Here is a 22,657-nt window from a genome sequence, read left to right as displayed (position 1 = left end):
AGAAAGAACAAGGACAACACTAAAAGGCCACTGAACCCACATGTGGCCCCTGCACCATACACTGAACCCACATGTGGTGCCTGCACCATACACTGAACCCACATGTGGTGCCTGCACCATACACTGAACCCACATGTGGCGCCTGTACGATACACTGAACCCACACGTGGTGCCTACACGATACACTGAACCCACACGTGGTGCCTACACGATACACTGAACCCACACGTGGTGCCTGCACCATACACTGAACCCACATGTGGTGCCTGCACCATACACTGAACCCACATGTGGCGCCTGTACGATACACTGAACCCACACGTGGTGCCTACACGATACACTGAACCCACACGTGGTGCCTACACGATACACTGAACCCACATGTGGCGCCTGTACGATACACTGAACCCACACGTGGTGCCTGCACCATACACTGAACCCACATGTGGTGCCTGCACCATACACTGAACCCACATGTGGCGCCTGTACGATACACTGAACCCACACGTGGTGCCTACACGATACACTGAACCCACACGTGGTGCCTACACGATACACTGAACCCACATGTGGTGCCTGCACCATACACTGAACCCACATGTGGCCCTGTACGATACACTGAACACACACGTGGCGCCTGTACGATACACTGAACCCACACGTGGTGCCTGCACCATACACTGAACCCACATGTGGTGCCTGCACCATACACTGAACCCACATGTGGCCCTGTACGATACACTGAACCCACATGTGGTGCCTGTACGATACACTGAACCCACATGTGGTGCCTGCGCCATACACTGAACCCACACGTGGCCCTGTACGATACACTGAACCCACATGTGGTGCCTGTACGATACACTGAACCCACACGTGGTGCCTGTACGATACACTGAACCCACACGTGGTGCCTGTACGATACACTGAACCCACACGTGGTGCCTGTACGATACAACATTAGAATACAAGTTGTACTAATCATTAAGATGGTTGTCAGCATGACCTTCAACTGCACAATATGCATGAATTCAAAAAGGTTCCGCTGAGTTGGCCCTACAAAATGTAGCCTAGATAGTATCACTTCTTTTTTCCCCTTGTGAAACCGGTTCTACTACCAGCAAGTAAATACACTTCTATCCACAGTTCTGTGGGAAACACATTCACCCAAAAGCACCTTTTTACTGAATGACTGTAGACATATCATTTACAGTTGACAGTCTTTTAACATCCCCCACAAAACACATAGTCATAACATACGACTAGATGCAAATTATCGAACTGAACAAATAAAAGAGCAATAGACTTTTAAAACGTCCCTAACATTCACTGTCTACAACTGTACATGTTGGTTTCACTCTGAGCTGTAGGCCAAGGTTTCCTTCCTCATAAAACTCCCCCCTTCCTGTTTTCTATCTCTACAATCAATGGGCAAATGTATTTACAGTTAAATTAATCTAACAACTATTTGCAGTTTAGCAGTATTATTATGATGAATTTGTCAGACTACTTAGACAGATGGTAAACAGAATGTAAATCTAAGCCTGCAAGCATAGAGTACATCCCAGTCTGCTTCAGTGGGCCAGAAATCATGAGCAAACCCAGACTCAGAGCTGGATAGGTAAGAGATAGTAGTCTCATAATAAAACCCAGACTCAGAGAGGGATAGGTAAGAGATAGTAGTCTCATAATAAAACCCAGACTCAGAGAGGGATAGGTAAGAGATAGTAGTCTCATAATCAAACCCAGACTCAGAGCTGGACCACCTCTTGTTATACACTACATTTATTAACATGATGTTGTCTGTGAGACTGAAGTTTTATATTTAATTAAAATCATCACAACTTAATTCAGTTTACCATGGGCAGTTAAGAAGGCAGTCGTCTGTACGATAATCTGTTCTATCATCTATGTTGATTTACATTAGTGAAAAAGTGTCCACCGATATTAATGTAGTTTCTCTCCCCTTTTGACACTTTATTTCCTCTCAGGCACCCATATTTGTTCTTTGTTATTCTGAAAGTAATTTGTGTAGAGTGTACTTTTCCCCACTCATTCACCCCATCTCTTTACATAGCTTATACATATTTGGTGGCCTGATTGCATCCAGACTATGTCAAATTCTGAACACAATGCCCATCCTGACAGATCTGAACCTAATGCGAGCGCAATGTGACTTTCGTGCATCCAGATCTAATGCAGCTTTGAGTGATCGGATGACAAAAGTCACCTTTAAGTGTCGGGTGTAACTGAGGCCATAGATGCTCCATATCCATTACTGTGTTTTATATACATACATAACATGACTAAATGTGTTTATTTCTGTGTTGCAGGGGCAGTCAAGAAATGGAACAGCAAGGCCACAGAACATGTCACACGCAGAGCTGTGGGAGACCACCTTATTAAGCATTTCCCTGGTAGAGCCAGGGGATGGTGTTTACCACGCCACCACCAAACGCCTTCAACAGGCTTGAAAAGTGGGATTGATCTGTTTGATCCATTTGTTTGTTTCAGTTTTCAGTAGTTGAATCCTTTGACATATTGTTGATTTACAAAAAAAAACATTTTCAACAAAAATGCAATGGATTGGTTAAAAGGTGATACTAAACTTATATACCATGCACAGTTTTGACATAGTGGAAGATATACTGAATTTGTACCGTTTTTCATTCTAAGATGGACCAAGATGTACGCAGCTTTTGCAGATATTTGTTCATTAGTCTTGCAAGAGTGTTGATTGGTCGATCATTGGGTTCATTAGTTTTGCAATATGTTGATGCCATTGATTAAAAGAGTAAGAATATGATGCAATATCCAACCCAAAGTATAAGCTTGTTTTACTCCATTGTTTGTAAGTAATATAATTGTAAAAAACAAAAGTCAGTTGGTTGCATAAATAATGACGATTACTAAATGTTACATGAAATGTAAACATGAAATATCAAAACATGAAATATCAAAACCGAATTGAATCACCTTTGTTAAAATGTAATGGCAATTATTCACTTAATGGTAAGGCATGGAATAATGGATGTTTGAAATATGAGCAGGTGATGATTTGAGTCATTCTTCTTCATTTGTGGAATAAAGACAATTAGAACAAATGTTGTACAGAAGTACTGTGTGTAAATACTGGAGTGATGTATGATTGTTAATAAAATGTCCATAGACCAATTTTTTTTTATACTGCGTTCATGTGTATAGGCTGCAAGTACGTTGAAATTAAGTTGTTTTCAAGTCGTTGAAACTTTCAACCAAAACCAAACAGAGATTGGACGTCGGGCGTAGTCGTCTTTTCAACTACATTTTGCTAGGTGGGTATAGACTACTACATCTTCCATCCTCTCAGGCCAGAGAAACAGTGTATGAATTAATGGTTGGATCAGAATCACCGTTATAATCATTGGCCATTACGGAGAATTAAGTAAAACCACAAGTCCAAATCCTTATCTCCATCCATGACTAATTTCGGAAAGGGCCGATTTTAGCTAGCTAGTTAGCCACCGGAAGACAAAGACAAGATTTATTTTCAGTTGAAGCCAAATCCAAACTGGCTTCCCTTGACAATTGTTTTGGGTGCACCAGAACCATTCACAGTTGAGCTCAGTCAGTTTAGGTCAATGCTGATTGGCTATTATTTTACACTTTTTTGCTAGCCAAATGCTCACTGGCTTCCCTTGCATTCAATGCTATGGGCGGCAACAATGTCATACTTCTTTTGACCCAACAGCATCAGATAGATGGGCTACACTATTACATTTTTGGGGCATTCCATTCTTTGGGGAAGCCTTGCTTCCCTTGGCAGCCATGAATATATGCCACTGGGGGAAATCAGATTTTCAACATTTTGATGCCATATTTATAAATATATAAAATATATGCAACACATTTTCCACCAACAGGTTTCTGTGCCAATGCAACACACAACCAATAAACAAAGCATACCTACTTTGGTCACTTCAATATCATGGTTTACGTTTTCACCAATAAATAGACTATGTCAACCTCAACAAACAGAAAATACATCCCTCCCTACCTTGTAGGCTTACCCAGTACCGAATGCTTGCCTTGACAATTTCCTAATGTACACATACAATTACATAGATACAGGGACATTACAGAGCTACAGATAAAAAAATGCTTATCCTCTAGGGGGAGTTGAAGTAAAATTCTTGCAAGCTTTTTTGGCTGGTAACTCATGATGATCAGGCATAATCAAAGTTACACAGACTTTTGGCCTCTCATCCAATTCTAACCACCTCTCACCCACTTTGTATTCATGTTACCTGATGAAATTGCTGTATAATATGATATTTTTGTTGCCATCTAATGCACATTCAGATGTCATAAATCAGCACTGCAGAGCTCTCCCTGTCCTCTGCCGTGCCTTGACTGTATAAATGTTGATGATATCTGGAAATGTGCATGTACACCCTGGCCCATCTACTGTTGCTTGCACCAATTCTGACTTGTGCTCTGATATCTGGTTCACCGATTTCAGCTCTCATAAAAGCCTGGGTTATCTGCAGGTTAACACTAGAAGCTTATTACCTAAAATGGATCAATTGAAAGTTTGGGTTCACAGCTCCAATCCAGATGTGTTGGTCATTACTGAGACGTGGTTAAGATATAATGTTTTAAATACTGATGTTAACCTTTCTATAAACTTTTTTGGCAAGACATATCTTCCAAAGGTGGGGGAGTGGCAAACAATTTGATTTGCTGGTTTTAAGCATTAAACTTTCAAATAGCTCTTTGTTGACTGTTGCTGGGTGTTATCGTCCTCCATCAGCACCGACATGCATGCAACCTGCCCTAAGCTTATGCAAAACTTTACAGCCTTTGCTTTTATTGGTTTTTAGGCTACTTTCCTAAAACAATAGTTGTCCACCTCATTTTTCAGGAGTAACTCTGGTAGGCCTGGAACATTCTTCTTCATCTCAAGTTCAACTGTCGGAGTCAGTTGGAGCGCTGGTGCACACTGCCTTCATATCATAGGTCTGCAGTAGCTAAAGCTTAATAATAGCCACACCAGACCAAAGCTTCACAAACGTTTTATAAACTTTATTAGGGTAATATCAAAAGTATGTCAAGTCATTGTTTATAGGGAAAATACGAGCAGGCTATTATAATGCGGCAAACACAGCATTGCAGTTGGAACTTAATTTTGCTAAAGGAAACGTCTCAACAGAATGAAACAAAACACTTGCGAACTAGTTTAAACCTTCACTAATGTTTCAAACAGACTATATTGAAGCAATTACCAACAAAGGCAAGTGCCTACTGTACCCAACAAATGACAGAAATAGGCTAATGTTATTTATTTTACAACAGAATAACTTAAACTAAATATGGAGCACACAATTAAAAAGACAGATCGAAATTAATTTAAGTTCCAAAAATGCATCCTTCCTGAATAGAGTTGTACAGTAGCCTGCGTTTGGTCGTGCCAACATTCTTCTCATCTTAGTCTATTACAATATTACAACTTATATTAAATTCCCCTTGTGTGCTTTTCACTACAGCCATACTCTTTTATTCTAACTTTTTATTAAGTTTTGTTTTACTTCAATGAAAAAGGCCTCCATCTTCACATTCAATGGTAGATAGCCTAGGTCAAGTCCCCTGATTCGCTCTCTCTCACCCAGCATCAGGCGCACATGAGCACAAGGCATGAATCGTGAATTCGGGGTGTAGGCCATGATAGACAGCCTCTCCTGGATATATGGCCTGCTACAATTTTATTTATCGGCTTTAAATGTTTTAATCGGCCAAAAGCTGGCAATTACCAGATAAGGGAAACCCTGGAGTTGTGTTTCCATCAAGTCGACTTGTTGCAGATAAAAGTCTGTGAATAAATTAGAGGTTACATTCCCATGTACCGAATAAAAAAACACAAGTAAAATGTATTTCCATAGCATTTTCAACTCCAGGCCTACTGATAGTTTTGTCACATAGCATAGGTAGCCTATAGAGAATGTGCCCATTCTGGTATTGGCAAGCTCGCTCTACACAATACATTTTGCAGTGTTAAAACAACACTGCACTAAATCAGTTCATTTTAATACTAACCCGGATAACATATAGTCCCACTCTACAGAGTTTAAAAAGTACTCTGATTATAGTGTTACATTTTTTGTGTTAATGTGAAACTTAGTAGTGTAAAAAATGAACACTGCATTACAGTTCCTAGTGTCACTCAAATGTAACACTTGGGAGGAATTAACACTTACAGTGTAACTTCTATTCAACTCCTCTGGTTAATCTAGAGTTAACTCTTTATCAGTGTTAACGTTTACACTTCTGGTTACTCTGTCCAGTGTAAAAACAATGATTTTCTGGAATTACAAAATAATGATGCATCATGTCCCAAAAATATTTACTTACTGCTTCAAATATCAAATTAGGCATGTGTTACAATGTTAGCACATACTATAACAATGAAGGCATTCTGTCATGTCAAGAGACATGGATTCTGGAATGGCTCACTTGAAGTAACTGCCCAGTGAAAATCTTACTTTTAAAGGTTCATATTGTTAACTCATACCAAAATAGTAATGTTGACTTATCCAAACTGGTATGTGGCCAAAGCATAAATTGTAGAGAGAAAATTCTAAAACGCTTGCTATGATGGATGGACTGTTACTGAGGATGCGCTCCAGTCAATCAGCAGTTCACTTCCATTAATAGTTGTAATGACCGGTATGTACCCAACATTCCAACATGGAAAAGCTGCTTTAAACATTCTTAATTACCAGGTTTTGGAAACTATTTCAATCAAATTCATATTAATCTGTAAATACTGGGCAGTTACTTTATGAACTAACCATGTTTATATTTCATAAAATAAACAGTAAATCAAAAATCAAATAACAAGCACCGGACAAATAAATAAGACATTGATGAATAAAACAAGCCCAGGACATGGTTTAATTTCAGCAATAAGCAAGGTAAGACTGATGACTATAACGAAAAACAAGCAAAGTTGCATACGAGTTGGACATCTTCAGTTCAACTACAAATGTACTGTACACCATGTTTACATCCATAAAGCAACCTAATCAAAGTTGCAATAGGTGACACTATGGAACCACATACCAAAAATCATTTGATCCATAAGCAATCGGTAAATCAAATGATTTATAGTACAAAATGTCATTGACTTTAAGGGCACAAGGCGAGACCCAGATGCAGATGGGAATGGAGTCCAGAAAACAGGTAAAGGTCAAAACTGGGAGGACTAGTAGAAGAGAATTGAAAAGCAGGAGCACGGGAAAAACACACTGGTTGACTTGAACATACAAGACGAACTGGCACAGAGAGACAGGAAATACAGGGATAAATACACCAGGGAAAATAAGCTGGAGGAGGTGGAGACAATCACAAGGACAGGTGAAACAGATCAGGGTGTGACATTGACATCAAGTACACAGCCCACTTCGCTTCAATACGACTTTGAATGCATGGAAATGGTCATCAAAACAAAGAGTTTCAAGGGGTGAGCCAACCAATAGAAGTTGCTCATCTTTCACAACAATGTACTTGCTTTGTAAAACAATGGCACGTCGATGATTACTTCAACACATACGATCAAGCCAAGGCGATAGTCAGCACCTTGGTGCTTTAACCATTACACTGAAATAACATTTGTGTGCACTGAGACATTCAATCTAGTAGCAATCTCAGGACCTTCTTTCATGTCATTGAGCTGTACCATCTTCCCTGGAACTATGGCTAATCTGTCCTGGCTGAAAGATTCCCATTTAAAGTGTGTTCAGAAACTTTACAGACACCTTGACTTTTCCACATTTGTTATGTCACAGCCATATTCTAAAATGTATTAAATTTATTTTTCCCTCAACAATCTACACAGTTCTTAAGACATTTTTACAAATGTATTAAAAATAAAAAACGGAAATATCACATTTACAAAAGTATTCAGACTCAGTATTATGTTGAAGCACCTTTGGAAGCGATTACAGCTTCGAGTCTTCTTGGGTATGACGCTACGAGCTTGGCCCACCTGTATTTGGGGAGTTTCTCCCATTTTTCTCTGCAGATCCTCTCAAGCTCTGTCAGATTGGATGGGGAGCCTCGCTGCACAGCTATTTTCAGGTCTCTTCAGAGATGTTAGATCGGGTTCAAGTCCGGGCTCTGGCTGGGTCACTCAAGGATAATCAGATACTTGTCCCGAAGCCACTCCTGCGTTGTCTTGGCTGTATGCTTAGGGTCGTTGTCCTGATGGAAGGTGAACCTTTGCCCCAGTCTGATGTCCTGAGTGCTCTGGAGCAGGTTTTCATCAAGGATCTCTTTGTACTTTGCTCTGTTCATCTTTCCCTCAATCCTGACTAGTCTCCCAGTCCCTGCCACTGAAAAACATCCCCACAGCATGATGCTGCCACCACCATGCTTCACCGTAGGGATGGTGCCAGGTTTCCTCCAGACGTGACGCTTGGCATTCTGGCCTAAGAGTTCAATCTTGGTTTCATCCAGACCAGAGAATCTTGTTTCTCATGGTCTGAGAATCCTTTAGGCAAACTCCAAACGTGCTGTCATGTGCCTTTTACTGAGGAGTGGCTTCCATCTGGCCACTCTACCATAAAGGCCTGATTGGTGCAGAGATGGTTGTCCTTCTGGAAGGTTTTCCCATCTCCACAGAGGAACTCTGGAGCTCTGCCAGAGTGACCATCAGGTTCTTGGTCACCTCCCTGACCAAGGCCCTTCTCCCCGATTTCTCAGTTTGGCTGGGCAGCCAGCTCTAGGAAGAGTCTTGGTGGTTCCAAACTGCTTCCACTTAAGAATTCTGCAGCACTTCAATGCTGCAGAATTGTTTTGGTACCCTTCCCCAGATCTGTGCCTTGACACAATCCCGTCTCGGAGCTTTAAGGACAATTCCTTCGACCTCATGGCTTGGTTTTTGCTCTGACATGCACTGTCAACTGTGGGACCTTATATAGACAGGTGTGTGCCTTTCCAAATCCTGTCTAATCAATTGCATTTACTACAGGTGGACTCCAATGAAGTTGTAGAAATATTATCAAGGATGATCAATGGAAACAGGATGAACCTGAGCTAAAGTCTCATAGCAAAGAGTCTGCATACTTATGTAAATCAGGTATTTCTCTTTTTCATGTTTAATACATTTGTAAACATTTCTACAAACCTGTTTTTGCTTTGTCATTGTGAGGTATTGTGTGTAGATTGATAAGGATTTTTATTTATTTTATCCATTTTAGAATAAGGCTGTAAGGTAACAATGTGGAAAAAAGGGAAGTGGTCTGAATACTTTCCCAATGCACTGTATATATTATTGGTTTCCACAAGTTACCACAGCCACAAAGCTATATCATAGAAATTCATGAAAACAAACATTAGCTTTTTGGTCTTAATTTAACATTAGGTTTAGGAACTGTGTTAGCAGTGTTGTTAAGGTTAGGTTTAAAATCACATTTAAAACACATAAATGTTTTAAATAGGCGGGGTTTATGACTTTGTGGCTGTGGTAACTGGTGACGACCGTTGTTCACTTCCTCATACAATTATTTTAAACGATCTGAAGCTGCAAAAGAAAAAGGAAATCAGCTGATTTTTAAAAAAAAATGTTGATGTAGGCTACATGCGCATGGGATTAGATCATCTCCCTAAACAAGTAAATAGGGGACTGCTGCGTGTCATGGGATTAGATCATCTCCCTAAACAAGTAAATAGGGGACTGCTGTGTGTCATGGGATTAGATAACCTCCCTAAACAAGTAAATAGGGGACTGCTGTGTGTCATGGGATTAGATAACCTCCCTAAACAAGTGAATAGGGGACTGCTGTGTGTCATGGGATTAGATAACCTCCCTAAACAAGTAAATAGGGGACTGCTGCGTGTCATGGGATTAGATAACCTCCCTAAACAAGTAAATAGGGGACTGCTGTGTGTCATGGGATTAGATCATCTCCCTAAACAAGTAAATAGGGGACTGCTCTGTGTCATGGGATTAGAAAATCTCCCTAAACAAGTGAAAGTGGAAGCACAGGCGACTTCGCCACAAGGCTCAACAGTACATTGAAATTGGAGAGAAAACGTCAGACTGGGAGGTGTGATCATTGTCAGGAGGAGATAAAGACAGCGGAACACGTTCTATTTCAGTGCCAGAAATATGGGAGGTAAATGGAGCGATTGTTATTAGATTTGAGGAGTAATGGGGTTGAAGAGCCAGAATGAAGTGAACTGCTGGGGAAATCTTCATGGAGGTAATATTTTATTATGTGTTTAGCTTCTTTAGGGAGATGAGAATGTTGGGTAGGATTCATGGTTTCTGGGGTACTTCTAAGAGAGCAATGGAGCATGCTGCTTAGTCCACTACTGGCTGAGTCACGTGAGTGAGAGGAGACAAAGGTGTGTGACAACTTTTAACCAGTTGTAGGTAGGCTATTTAACACGTCTTCATGCGTGAGTGGAAATTTGAAATGGAAGTTATGGAACACCCTTGCGTGCTTCTGTTATGGGTAAAAGGCCTCCATGAAACTGATGTTAAATGTGGAAAATGATAGGATACATTTGCATCTGTTGGCCATCAAGTAGCCTATTCATTTCTATGTCGTTGCAGGCCACTGTAGGCTTCTATTTGATATAATAAATATGTTGAAACAACTGAACCCACAAATGCTGATGCTCCAGATACTCAACTAGTCTAAAGAAGGCCAGTTTTATTGCTTCTTTAATCAGACCAACAGTTTTCAGCTGTGCTATTATAATTGCAAAAGGGTTTTCTAATGATCAATTAGCCTTTTAAAATGATAAACTTGGATTAGCTAACACAACGTGCCATTGGAACACAGGAGTGATGGTTGCTGATAATGGGCCTCTGTACGCCTATGTAGATATCCCATAAAAAATCAGCCGTTTCCAGCTACAATAGTGATTTAAACATTAACAATGTCTACACTGTATTTCTGATCAATTTTATGTTATTTTAATGGATTTTATTTTTGCTTTTCTTTCAAGAACAAGTGTCACGTCCTGACCAGTATAAGGGTTAATTGTTATTGTAGTTTGGTCAGGACGTGGCAGAGGGTATTTGTTTTATGTGGTTCGGGGTGGTGGTTGATTTAGTAGGGCATTTGATTTATGTATTCCGGGGATTTTGGGCACTGTGTTATGTTTATGTATTTCTATGTTTAGTCTAGTGAATCTGTTTCTATGTTTAGTTAATTGAGGTAGGGACTCTCAATTGAAGGCAGGTGTTGTCTATTTGCCTTTGATTGAGAGTCCTATATATTAGGGTGTGTTTGTAGTTGTGGGAGATTGTTTCTTGTTTAGCGTGTGTGAGCCTGACAAGACTGTTTTGTTGATCGTGAGTTCGTTGTGTTTATTATTTTGGTGTTCACTTTTGAGTTAAAATAAACTTCAAGATGAGCATCCACAATCCTGCTGCATTTTGGTCCTCCTTTCCCGACGACAACCGTGACAACAAGGACATTTCTAAGTGACCCCAAACTTTTGAACGGAAGTGTAGATGGAGCCCCATCTGTGCAAAAGCCCACCCTTCGATCCCATGAACTTACTTTTTCGTCAATATAGGCACACAGCACATCCTCTGTGCCGTTTCATGCTCGGGAATCGTGAGACAGAACAATATGTCATTGTGAATAGCATCCCCCGAAATGTATAGCGAACTAAAGTCAATGCATTGGCAACTCGGGCCTCACAGCCAACGTCCATTTGGAGAGGGTAAGCTGGGGAGGTTTTTTGTCGTTCAGTCAGTTTCCTCTTGATTGCCTGCAATAGCATAAATTCTTCACTTAACAGTGTTATCTGACAAAGGTATTGATGTCAATTTCTGTGCCTCTGCCTCCCCTCACATTGTTTTCACCATATCAACTGCGGCCTGTAATATCAGTCTGCAATAGTGTGTGGTTTCATAGCGTAATGGGCCTAGAGATTCACCGTAGTAATGATTCAAGTGTAACGGTCAAGTGCTACCTTTTTCCATGATATAAGGGCGCTCTCTGGTTTAATTTTTATCTTTTGGATTCAAATAATTTTCATTTGGATTTTTAAGGTCATCAATTACAATCATTTTGAGATACAAAGACTATATATATATTTTTTTTGGGGGGGGGGTTTTGGAAATTCTCCCGTGACCCCATTTTAATATCAGGCAAAACCACACGGGGTCGCGACCCCTAGTTTTGGGACTGCTGGCCTAGGGACTCCAGACCCCACACAGACACACAGTGTGCACATGCTGCTCCAGAGCCAGTACTGTTCTAGCTTCACACAAGCATAAGTCGAAACTTTGTTAATTTGTCAATTGTCAAAACTCACCAAATATACCTATATACACTGGACAAAATCATAAACGCAACATGTAAAGTGTTAGTCCCATGTTTCATGAGCTGAAAAAAAAAATCCCAGACATTTTTCAAACGCACAAACAGCTTATTTCTCACAAATGTGTTTATATCCTTGTTAGAGAGCATTTTATCCTTTGCCACAGATATCTCACGTTTTGAGGGAGTGTGCAATTGTCATGATGACTGCAGGAATATCCACCAGAGCTGTTGCCAGATAACTACATTTTAATTTGTCTATCATAAGCCGCCTCCAACGTCGTTTTAGAGAATTTGGCAGTACGTCCAACTGGCCTCACAACTGCAGACCATGCCAGCCCAGGGCCTCCACATCCGGGGTGCTGGGGAGTGTTTATGTCTGTAATAAAGCCCCTTTTTGGGGAAAAACCCATATTTAAATGTAAAAAAATATCTATTTTTTTTACCCCAATTTCGGGGTATCGAATTGGTAGTAACAGTCCTGCGCCATCGTAGCAACTCCCGTACGGACTCGGGAGAGGCGAAGGTCGAGAGCCGCGCGTCCTCCGAAACACAACCCAGCCAAACCGCACTGTTTCTTGACACAATGCCCGCTTAACCCGGAAGCCAGCCACACCAATGTGTTGGAGGAAGCACCGTACACCTAGCAACCGTGTCAGTGTGCATTGCGCCCGGCCTGCCACAGGAGTTGGTAGTGAGCGATAGGACCCTCCCCTAACCTGGACGACGCTGGGCCAATTGTGCACCGCACCATGGGTCTCCCGGTTGCAGCCGGCTGCGACAGAGCCTGGACTCAAACCAGGTTCTCCAGTGGGACAGCTAGCATTGCGATGCAGTGCCTTAGAACACTGCACCACTCAGGAGGCCCGAAAAACTAATTCTAATTGACTTCCTGTTCTTTGACTCCGGCTGGACTGAAGACAATGCTAAGTTTGAAAAATGTCAAAGTATGTGAAGTCCATCTCCCAACGGCGCCTTTGACCGCAAGGGGGCTTTGCTATTCCACTCCATTGTAGACGTCCCCATTGAAATGCATTACATCCGGCTCAATTTAACGGAGTGCTTATGGGTAGTTAAATAAAGGTTAAATGAAAATAAATATATATATATATATCATTTGCAGTGAACCTGATTTATCACAAGAAGGCAGCATTTGATTGTATTCGATATTTTGGACGAAAACATTCTAGAACAGGGATGGGCAACTTTGATGGGGTGGGGGCCACAAAAAATCTGATAATGAGGGGCAGCAGTTTCTCGCAGCTCTGCGTACCCACATCCATACCACCCCTCCCCCTGCCATATATTTTTTACGTTTTAGAATTACATTTTTTTGCCGTTTTTGCAGTTTTGTATATGATATCTGAGTGAGACTGACCAACCAAATCATTGGGAGCCCCCCTGGCCGGTTGTTCAACCATGACAACAAGGTTAGAATGCAACAACAACAAAATTGGACATGGGCTAATTCAGGGTCTCCCAAAGTCAGTCTTGGGGCCCCTGTGTGCACGTTTTTTTTGTGGGTGGGGGGGTTGATCCGCGGGCCTTCAAAAGGGGCGCCCACTAGTTGCCCATCACTGTTATAGAAGGTTACCTATGAAGTGATTTCAGTGCCAACAGAAATTGTATTTGAATTGCATAATTGTGAATTTGTATTAGAACATTGAATTTCAATTTAATATTTATTAAATAGTAATGCATAAATTGAATAATTGAATTCATAAATTCAACTTGTATTTCATTATTCTGTTTTAAAATTCTATATTTATATATTCAGTTTCAATATTGTAGATATTGCATTCATTGTCTGTGTATCAAGTTTACAAACTGTAATTTGAAGTGTATCAATGTTTCAAATATTCTACTTCTCAGATGCGTTCAGATTAAGTTTATTAATTTAGTTCTCAAAATCTTCTGCCGGTTTTACATTTGAACATTTTATTCATCCAGAGCAACCACAGTAGCGGTTGCATACATTTTAATCTTTTTTTATTTCTGAAGCCAAAGTAACATGTGTTTGAACTGTTTTTGCTAAGCTATTATAACCCCATTCCTGAAAGCTAAGACTCTAGAACATGGATGTGCCTTCTGATCCCATCTATGATTATCACAGGCCACGAATTACACATTAGAATGGAGTGTCACAAAAACAACAAAAATTCCCCCATAAGAATATTGTTGAGTAGCTCTGTCATGGCCCTTCTAAGGATAGCCTTTCCACTCCCTATTTAATCTTCTACTTGTGACTGACTGGGATCGAACCAGGTCTCCTACATGTCAAAAGAATGTGTTAGCTCACGTAGCTAAAGCCCATAGGGATGATTTGAGGAAGCTAATGCAAGTCTTTAGTCTTCAGCAATATTTTTTTATTTCTTTTTTATTTCACCTTTATTTAACCAGGTAGGCCAGCTGAGAACAAGTTCTCATTTACAACTGCGACCTGGCCAAGATAAAGCAAAGCAGTGTGACAAAAGTACAATCTGTATACATTGTGTCGAAATGAAGTGAGGAGGTAAGGCAATAAATAGGCCAATGGTGGCACAGTAATTACAGATTAGCAATTTACACTGGAGTGATAGATGTGCAGATGAGGATGTGCAAGTAGAAATACTGGTGTGCAAAAGAGCAGAAAAACAAAGACAGACAGACAGACAGACAGACAGACAGACAGACAGACAGACAGACAGACTCATGGACAGCATATGATATTCAGGAACATTGATTGGACTAAATTGTGTTTGGTATCTTTAAGTTTGTTTTCACTATATTATAGAGTAGTTGATTTGATGATGTTGAAATGGTGCTGCAATAGCGGAGGCAGTGCTCCTGTTGTCATTGTGTCACGTCCTGACCATAGTAAGATGAACTTTTCTATGGTAGAGTAGGTCAGGGCGTGACAGGGGGTGTTTTGTGTTTTTCTATGTTTTGTAGTTCTATGTTTAGGTTCTAGTTTTCTATTTCTATGTTGTTGTTTTTTGGGATGATCTCCAATTAGAGGCAGCTGGTCCTTGTTGTCTCTAATTGGAGATCATACTTAAGTAGGGTTTTTTTTCCACCTGTGTTTGTGGGTAGTTGTCTTCTGTTTAGTTTTCTGTACCTGACAGAACTGTGCGCTTTCGTTTTTTCTTTGTTATTTTTTCTCTAGTGTTCTGAGTTAAAATAAATATTAATCATGAGCAATCAACACGCTGCTCTTTGGTCCCCTCTCTACGACAGCTGTTACACATTGTGCTGACTTGTAGTAACTACATGGTTCTAAATCAGTAGTTGTTTAGTACATTTTCAAACATGAACATGCTTGACCATGCGGTAGGTCATGTAACTGTTTGTTACATGCGATTTTTACTTTGTGGATTTCACTGGACTTCAAACAACGCAATTATCACTACAGGTTGTAATATGGCTTTTTTACTGGCTTGGCTTCCCAATGATCTTACCCACTACCAGCTACTGTTGAACTACCTAGGATTCAACCTTGCCTGAGACTTGAAGATGTGTTTGTTTGACTGATGGGGGTTCTAACCCAGGTCTCTTGTGCACAACGGAACTTTTCAGGTCTTGGTATGAGCTAAATCAGCGGGAACTAGTACACGTTAAGCAATCAGCGTGTCATCCTTTACATGAACCTCCTTAATTGATCCCTTCAATGCAAATCACATTTCTAGGCTTTAGCTAAGTGAGCTAACAGTCTTGTGACATGCATTAGACATCGTTCTAAACCAGTCAGTCACAAAAGCACAATTTAATTGGGAGGGGAAAGGCTATCCTTAGATGTTTCCCTCTCCCCTCTTTTTGCTGAGATGCGTCCAGAGGAGGATTTTGGTGAAGTTTGTGTGGGTTACTTTGACAGAGATGGTGTTCTAATGAGGAAATGCCGTTCTCGCTCCCCTTCTGGGCAGGACGATTGGCCCAGTGAATCTCGAATTGTTGTTCCAGTTACGCTTCGACAAGAGATACTGAGATTGGCTGGCCATCTTGAGGTCAACAAGGCATATGACTGTATCTTCTGCAACTTCTGTGCTGGTCTGAAACAGGATATCGTGTCTTACTGTTAATCCAGTAGACGGGTAAACCGAAACAAGCTGTGCTGGTTGCACCTTTTGCAGCCTATTCCTGCTTTTGAATAACCTTTCAGCAGGGTTCTGGTGGATTGTTGGTCCTTTGCCCAAAGCAAAGAGTGGTAACCAGTTTCTCTTAACCATCATATGCACTGCCACTCCACATGTCTGTGGTAAGGACAACTTGGAAGTTGATTGTCTTTCAAACGTTGGAGGTCAATAAGTTTTGTGTTTTGTTTATGCAGCCCTGGCTCACAATGTATTTTGACTGCACGTTTTGGGGATGAGTTTTGTTGGTTGCGCTCATTCTAAGAGGGTGAGAGTTAGTTATAGAAACGTACATGATTTCAACCGTTTCTCAAAACTTGTGAGTTTCAGGTGACTATAGAAAGTAATATAAATTAGAGGTGGCTGTTTTTTCTGGTATTTTATTGTTCACAGCCAGTAGACAACATGTTTATATTGGAGTAGGGGACACATTTCAGTTGATCGTGTTGTGAGATGGAACTACTTTTCTGTTGGTGGTGAGCAAACTTGTCCAACAAAAATATAGGATACATTTGTTTTCTTAAGGGGGAAGGTGTTACAGCTTTTGGTTTTTCCATTTATGTTTTGAGGTTGGACTTTAAACACGTTAGCACGTAGGACGCACTGATTTGTGCCACCTCGTTAGTCAGTATGTGTTACACCTGTGCTGGCTTCTCCATCTCATTAGTCGGAAGGTGGCCCAGTGCTCCAGTTGTCTTGAGTGATGCTCCCTATTTGATTTCTAGAAAGACAATCCTTTATGATCTTCCCTGTTTTCATTTTGCTCCATGTTTTGGTTTGCTTCTTGTCTTTAAGTTTGGTTTTTCTTTTGTTTGGTTCTTAGTGGGAGCTCATGGTGGGTGTCTTTTAGGTCCCAGTTGTTGCTAGTCAACGTTCAATGGACACCCCCTTGAGTGTTTTTCACAACCCCTCCTAAAACACCACCTGTTTTGTTTTGGTTGTCTTCAATGCCTCTTTGCTAGTTCCACCTTCTGTTTGAGCGACATTATCTGGTTTTCTTGCTGGGTAACGTAACAAAATAGAAAATAAATTCAGAAATCGCTAAAAGCTTCTGTTTACCACAGAGCGCTTGATTCTATCAGCTCTCCTCTACCTTTCCTGGCTGGCAAAGTATCAGGATATTGTCTGATATTCATGCAATTCAGTTTGGAATTTAAAAAGTATTACATTCAAATGTAATATCCTTTTACGAAATTAAAATACAATTTCTGTTGGCACTGAAATCGCTCCATAGTTTCCAAAGGAACTTTCTAGTGTAGAATATCTATGCCTTTTCAAATAGGCTAGCCTACTTATACATGTCTTCCCATAGCCTTCTTTGAAGAAATTACAAAGTTGATAGGACTGGAGAAAGCAGGACTTCCCTTCATGTAAACCCACTCATATGATGCATGGATATTCACATGCTATGTGCCACTATCATAGAGAAGAGAGAAGAAGCAGGCAGCAGCTTAGGCAGCTTAGAATAGAGGACAGTGACACCTGCTTTGTTCAGTCTCAAAATCAACTTCATATCATCAATGAAAAATACACTATATAATCAAAAGTATTTGGACACCCCTTCAAATTAGTGGATTCAGCTATTTCAGCCACATCCGCTGCTGACAGGTGTATAAAATCAAGCACACAGCTATGCAACCTCCAGAGATAAAACATTGGCAGTAGAATGGCCTTACAGAAGAACTAAGTGACTTTCAACGTGACTCAAAGGATGCCACCTTTCCAACAAGTCAGTTCGTCACATCTTGACTTTCTAGATGATTCTGTGCTTCCAACTTTGTGGCAACAGTTTGGGGAAGGCCCTTTCCTGTTTCAGCATGACAATGCCCCCCTGCACAAAGCGAGGTCCATACAGAAATGGTTTGTTGAGATCAGTGTGGAAGAACTTGACTGGCCTGCACAGAGCCCTGACATCAACCCCATGAAACCGCTTTGGGATGAATTGGAACATTGACTGCAAACCAGGGCTAATCGCACAACATCAGTGCCTGACCTCCCTAATGCTCTTGTGACTGAATGGAAGCTAGTCCCCACAGCAATATTCCAACATCTAGTGGAAAGCCTTCCCAGAAGAGTAGAGGCTGTTATTGCAGCAAAGAGGGACCAACTCCATATTAATGATCAGGATTTTGGAATGAGATGATCAAGGAGTAGGGGTCCACATACTCTTGGTCATGTAGTGTACTTTTTGTTTGGTTTTGTCCATCATGAAACACTCCAGCACACTGGCAATCTTGATGCCTCCAACATTCATTTAATTGTTGGAAGATTGCCAGTGTGCTGGAGTAATTATTTATTCTAAACTTGGAGTTTTTTATTGTTGACTCTTTTCCATGAACCTGGTAATACATGGTTTGAGTTTTCTAGTTGTCCATCAGTCCAGGTAATAATTATATGAGGGTATTTTATTAACCTGCCAGACCTCAGTTTTAACTTGAAAACAGAGTTTTTATTATTCTTGTTAACCAGTTGTATATCCACCCACATGTCTATTTTCCTACAACCTTTTTGATTATTTCTGTTAAGCACTCATAGATCCTCTCATATTACAATTACTCATCTAATTCATCTCTCTGATTCCTAAGGTTTTGATGAAGTCTTCAGGTCAGTTCATGATACACTGTAACTCTTAAGAATTGAACAAATCCGGTGTGTGGGTCTTCCAGCTTACAAACCATGGAACAGTTTGTAAGCTTGATATCGACTGTGAGTGAAACATTTCTGTTATTCACATTTTGTGGGTTGGCACTAGACAGTATGCTTAATTCTTACACACCAGGGGAGGTGCCACCTCACTGACGGAAGACCCACCTGGTCCTACATAATTACATTATATTTGAAATTAGAATATTTTGATATGAATTTTGGTTATAATTGTGCTAACTAGTTCTGTAAGTTTTATAAATACACAAGTTTTGATTTTGGTAATTCGTTTACATTTTTTCTACTTCTAGAGAACTATTATATTGGTGCTTGTAAGCATTGGATCCTGTATTGCATGTGGTAGAGCTGAGTACAGAATAGAGGATGAATGTTGTCTCATGTGTTCACCAGGTAAGGACCCTGTCTTTACATCATCACCAGAGGTTCATAAATGATCAACACCAATATAAATACATTACATTGTGATTCTCTCTTCCCCAGGAAATCATGTATATAAGCATTGTACTGAATTTACCAGCACCTCCTATGTGCCCTGTGTTGATTCTACATTCCTTGATGAGCCCAATGGTCTCATGAAATGTGCACCATGTTCCAGCTGTTATTCAGGTGAGAGTTGTTCTACATACAGCCAGACATTAATACTGACGTCATGTGCTACAGGTTGTCAGATGGGATTTATGATTGATATTTGACTGGCATAATATTTTTGCTGAAGAAAATACATGTAATGTGTTCTTCATAGGTTTGGGTTTGAGGGTAAAACAGCCATGCAACCCACAATCAGATGATTTTTGTGAGGCACTGGAGGGGTTCTTCTGTCTGCTCTCAAACAAAAATGGTTGTAGGATAGCCCAGAAACACAGAAGCTGTAAACCTGGTCAATACATCCATCAGAGAGGTTGGTCTCCTTTCAAGTACTCAACATGATTTATAGTATACCAAGTTACTGTACTGAATTAAAAGTGTTTGATTGAAATCAGACAACCAAGATGAGTACATGGGGAAAGATTAAGTAGGATGTTTACAAGTTTGTTTTGGAAAGTCTATTTGAAAAAATAATTTAAACCTGTTTAAACCTCCATTTATGCAGGAACAACATCTACAGATACTGTGTGTTCTGACTGTACTGGTGATACCTATTCAGATGGATCATTTACATCCTGCCAGACATACACACAGTAAGTGTGGCTTACACAAATAATTTTTACCCTGATTCAAATTTACCTAACACAAATCTAAAACTGATAAATGTATCATCAAGTTATAAATCAATCGTTAATGGCCAGTATTTCTCTGTTTATAGATGTGAATCCTTGGGACTTCAGGAAATTAAACCAGGATCTCCTTGGTGGGATTCAGAGTGTGGACCACAACTATCCCATTCCACAGCTAGAAGCAGAATTAGTGCTGTGGCATCCATGACAGTTGTATTAGCTGGAGCTGTTTTCTAATTAATAATAGTAAGAAAAATACAAAACTCAGATTAATTTTAGGAAATGTATCGGTTTCGATTGCATCTGTAAATTATAGTTTAGTGTTTGTGTGTATGAGTGAGTCAGAGAGGGGCGGCAGGTAACCTAGCGTGGCGGGCAGGTAACCTAGCGTGGCGGGCAGGTAACCTAGCGTGGCGGGCAGGTAACCTAGCTTGGCGGGCAGGTAACCTAGCTTGGCGGGCAGGTAACCTAGCGTGGCGGACAGGTAACCTAGCGTGGCGGGCAGGTAGCCTAGCGGTTAAGGGAGTTGTGCCAGTAACCGAAATTAAACCAGCATCTCCTTGGTCGGATTCATAATGCGGACCACATTATGAATCATCCTGACTGGTTGCATCACTGTCTGGTATGGCAACTGCTCGGCCTCCGACCGCAAGGCACTACAGAGGGTAGTGCAAATGACCCAGTACATCACTGGGGCCAAGCTTCCTGACATCAAGGACCTTTATACCGGGCGGTATACCCTACTCATAGACTGTTCTCTCTGCTACCACACGGCAAGCAGTACCGGAGCGCCAAGTCTAGGTCCAAGAGGCTTCCAAACAGCTTCTACCCCCAAGCCATAAGACTCCTGAACATCTAATCAAATGGCTACCCAGACTATTTGCTCCCCCTCTTTTACACCGCTGCTACTCTCTGTTATCATTTATGCATAGTCACTTTAATAACTCTACCTACATGTACATATTACCTCAACTAACTGGTGCCCCCGCACATTGACTCTGTACCGGTACGCCCCTGTATATAGCCTCGCTATTGTTATTTTACTGCTGCTCTTTCATTTCTAATTCTAATCCGTATTTTTTTTAACTGCATTGTTGGTTAGGGGCTCATAAGTAAGCATTTCAGTGTAAGGTCTACTCCTGTTGTATTCGGCGCATGTGACTAATAACATTTTATTTGAACTATCCCATTCCACAGCTAGAAGCAGAATTGGTGCTGTGGCATCCATGACACTGATATTATCTGGATCTGTTTTATTTACGTTTACATTTTAGTCATTTAGCAGACACTCCAGAGCAACTTAGTAGTGAGTGCAGACATTTTCATTAATACTAGTCCCTCGTGGGAATTGAACTGACAGCCTTGGCATTGCAAGTGCCATGCTATACCAAATGAGCTACATGGGAGATGTTATTAATAATAGTGAAAAAAATAAGTAAATTATTGTTTAGTGTGTGTGTGTGTGTGTGTGTGTGTGAATTATTTATTTAGTATGTGTGTTCAAAATAGAAGCGGCGAGGTGGCAGGTAGCCTAGCAGTTAAGAGCTTTAGGCCAATAACCGAAAGGTCGCTGATTCGAATCCCTATGCAGACTAGGTGGAAGAAAAAACTATTCTTTCAATGTGCCCTTGAGCACTCTAATTGTAAAAAATTAGAGTGCGTGTGTATACGCCCCTGTGAATCAAAAACTTAATGTACCTCATCCATTTGGATTAAATATTTCTCAGACTATCATTGTAGATAACTAAGCAAATTATACTTGCTTTTCCAGAGTGGAAACAGAAGAGACATAGTGTTTTAATCAGGGTTTCGAACCACTTCTGGGAACAGAACCAAAATAGAACCAACATTTTCTTCATGAAACGGAAACTGATCTGGGAACAAAAGTGATCTCTAGTCTTCTGGATCAGAACTGTTATTTACAAATCTTGAGAACCGGTTTATATAATGTTAATGTTCAAAAAATATTCCTAATGTCTAGTATATACTGTAATCATGTAATTCAGTGAAGTTATGATGCTAGTAATAGCCTAAACACATTCCAGTTCACGTCATGTCATGATGTTCAGTGCTTCAAGCCATGCGCCCTCCATGTCCACCCCCACTATCGCTCTCTCCCTACCTGTGAAATTTCAGTTGCATCTCGCAGCCTGCACTAATCTGGGAGTTTGAATGTTTACCATTAAAAATTTGCTATATCATAAATGGTCACCATCCACTACTCAGATGAACTGTCAAGGATGTCACACACCAGAACTATAGCGTGAAGATATCCACACCACCGTGGATAAAATAAACTGGAATGCACTTCCATTTACATTTTTACTAATCCAATGTGGATTTATCAGGA

General features: G+C 40.5%; 1 protein-coding gene across 1 annotated transcript; it reads left to right on the top strand.

Moving 5' to 3' along the window:
- Nucleotides 1-9,994: 9,994 nt before the first annotated feature.
- LOC115165392 (tumor necrosis factor receptor superfamily member 14) lies at nucleotides 9,995-21,099 on the top strand. Its single transcript, XM_029718487.1, has 7 exons — nucleotides 9,995-10,241; nucleotides 19,015-19,135; nucleotides 19,384-19,483; nucleotides 19,574-19,699; nucleotides 19,836-19,991; nucleotides 20,184-20,271; nucleotides 20,397-21,099. The coding sequence occupies exons 2-7, from the start codon at nucleotides 19,106-19,108 to the stop codon at nucleotides 20,542-20,544; spliced, it is 648 nt and encodes a 215-aa protein (XP_029574347.1). The 5' UTR covers nucleotides 9,995-10,241; nucleotides 19,015-19,105; the 3' UTR covers nucleotides 20,545-21,099.
- Nucleotides 21,100-22,657: the final 1,558 nt, after the last annotated feature.

This window comes from Salmo trutta, chromosome 28 (assembly GCF_901001165.1).
Source record: "Salmo trutta chromosome 28, fSalTru1.1, whole genome shotgun sequence".
NCBI classification, from domain to species: Eukaryota; Metazoa; Chordata; class Actinopteri; order Salmoniformes; family Salmonidae; genus Salmo; species Salmo trutta.
Note: the sequence above shows the minus strand (reverse complement) of the source record. Positions and strands in the feature narration are given on the sequence as shown.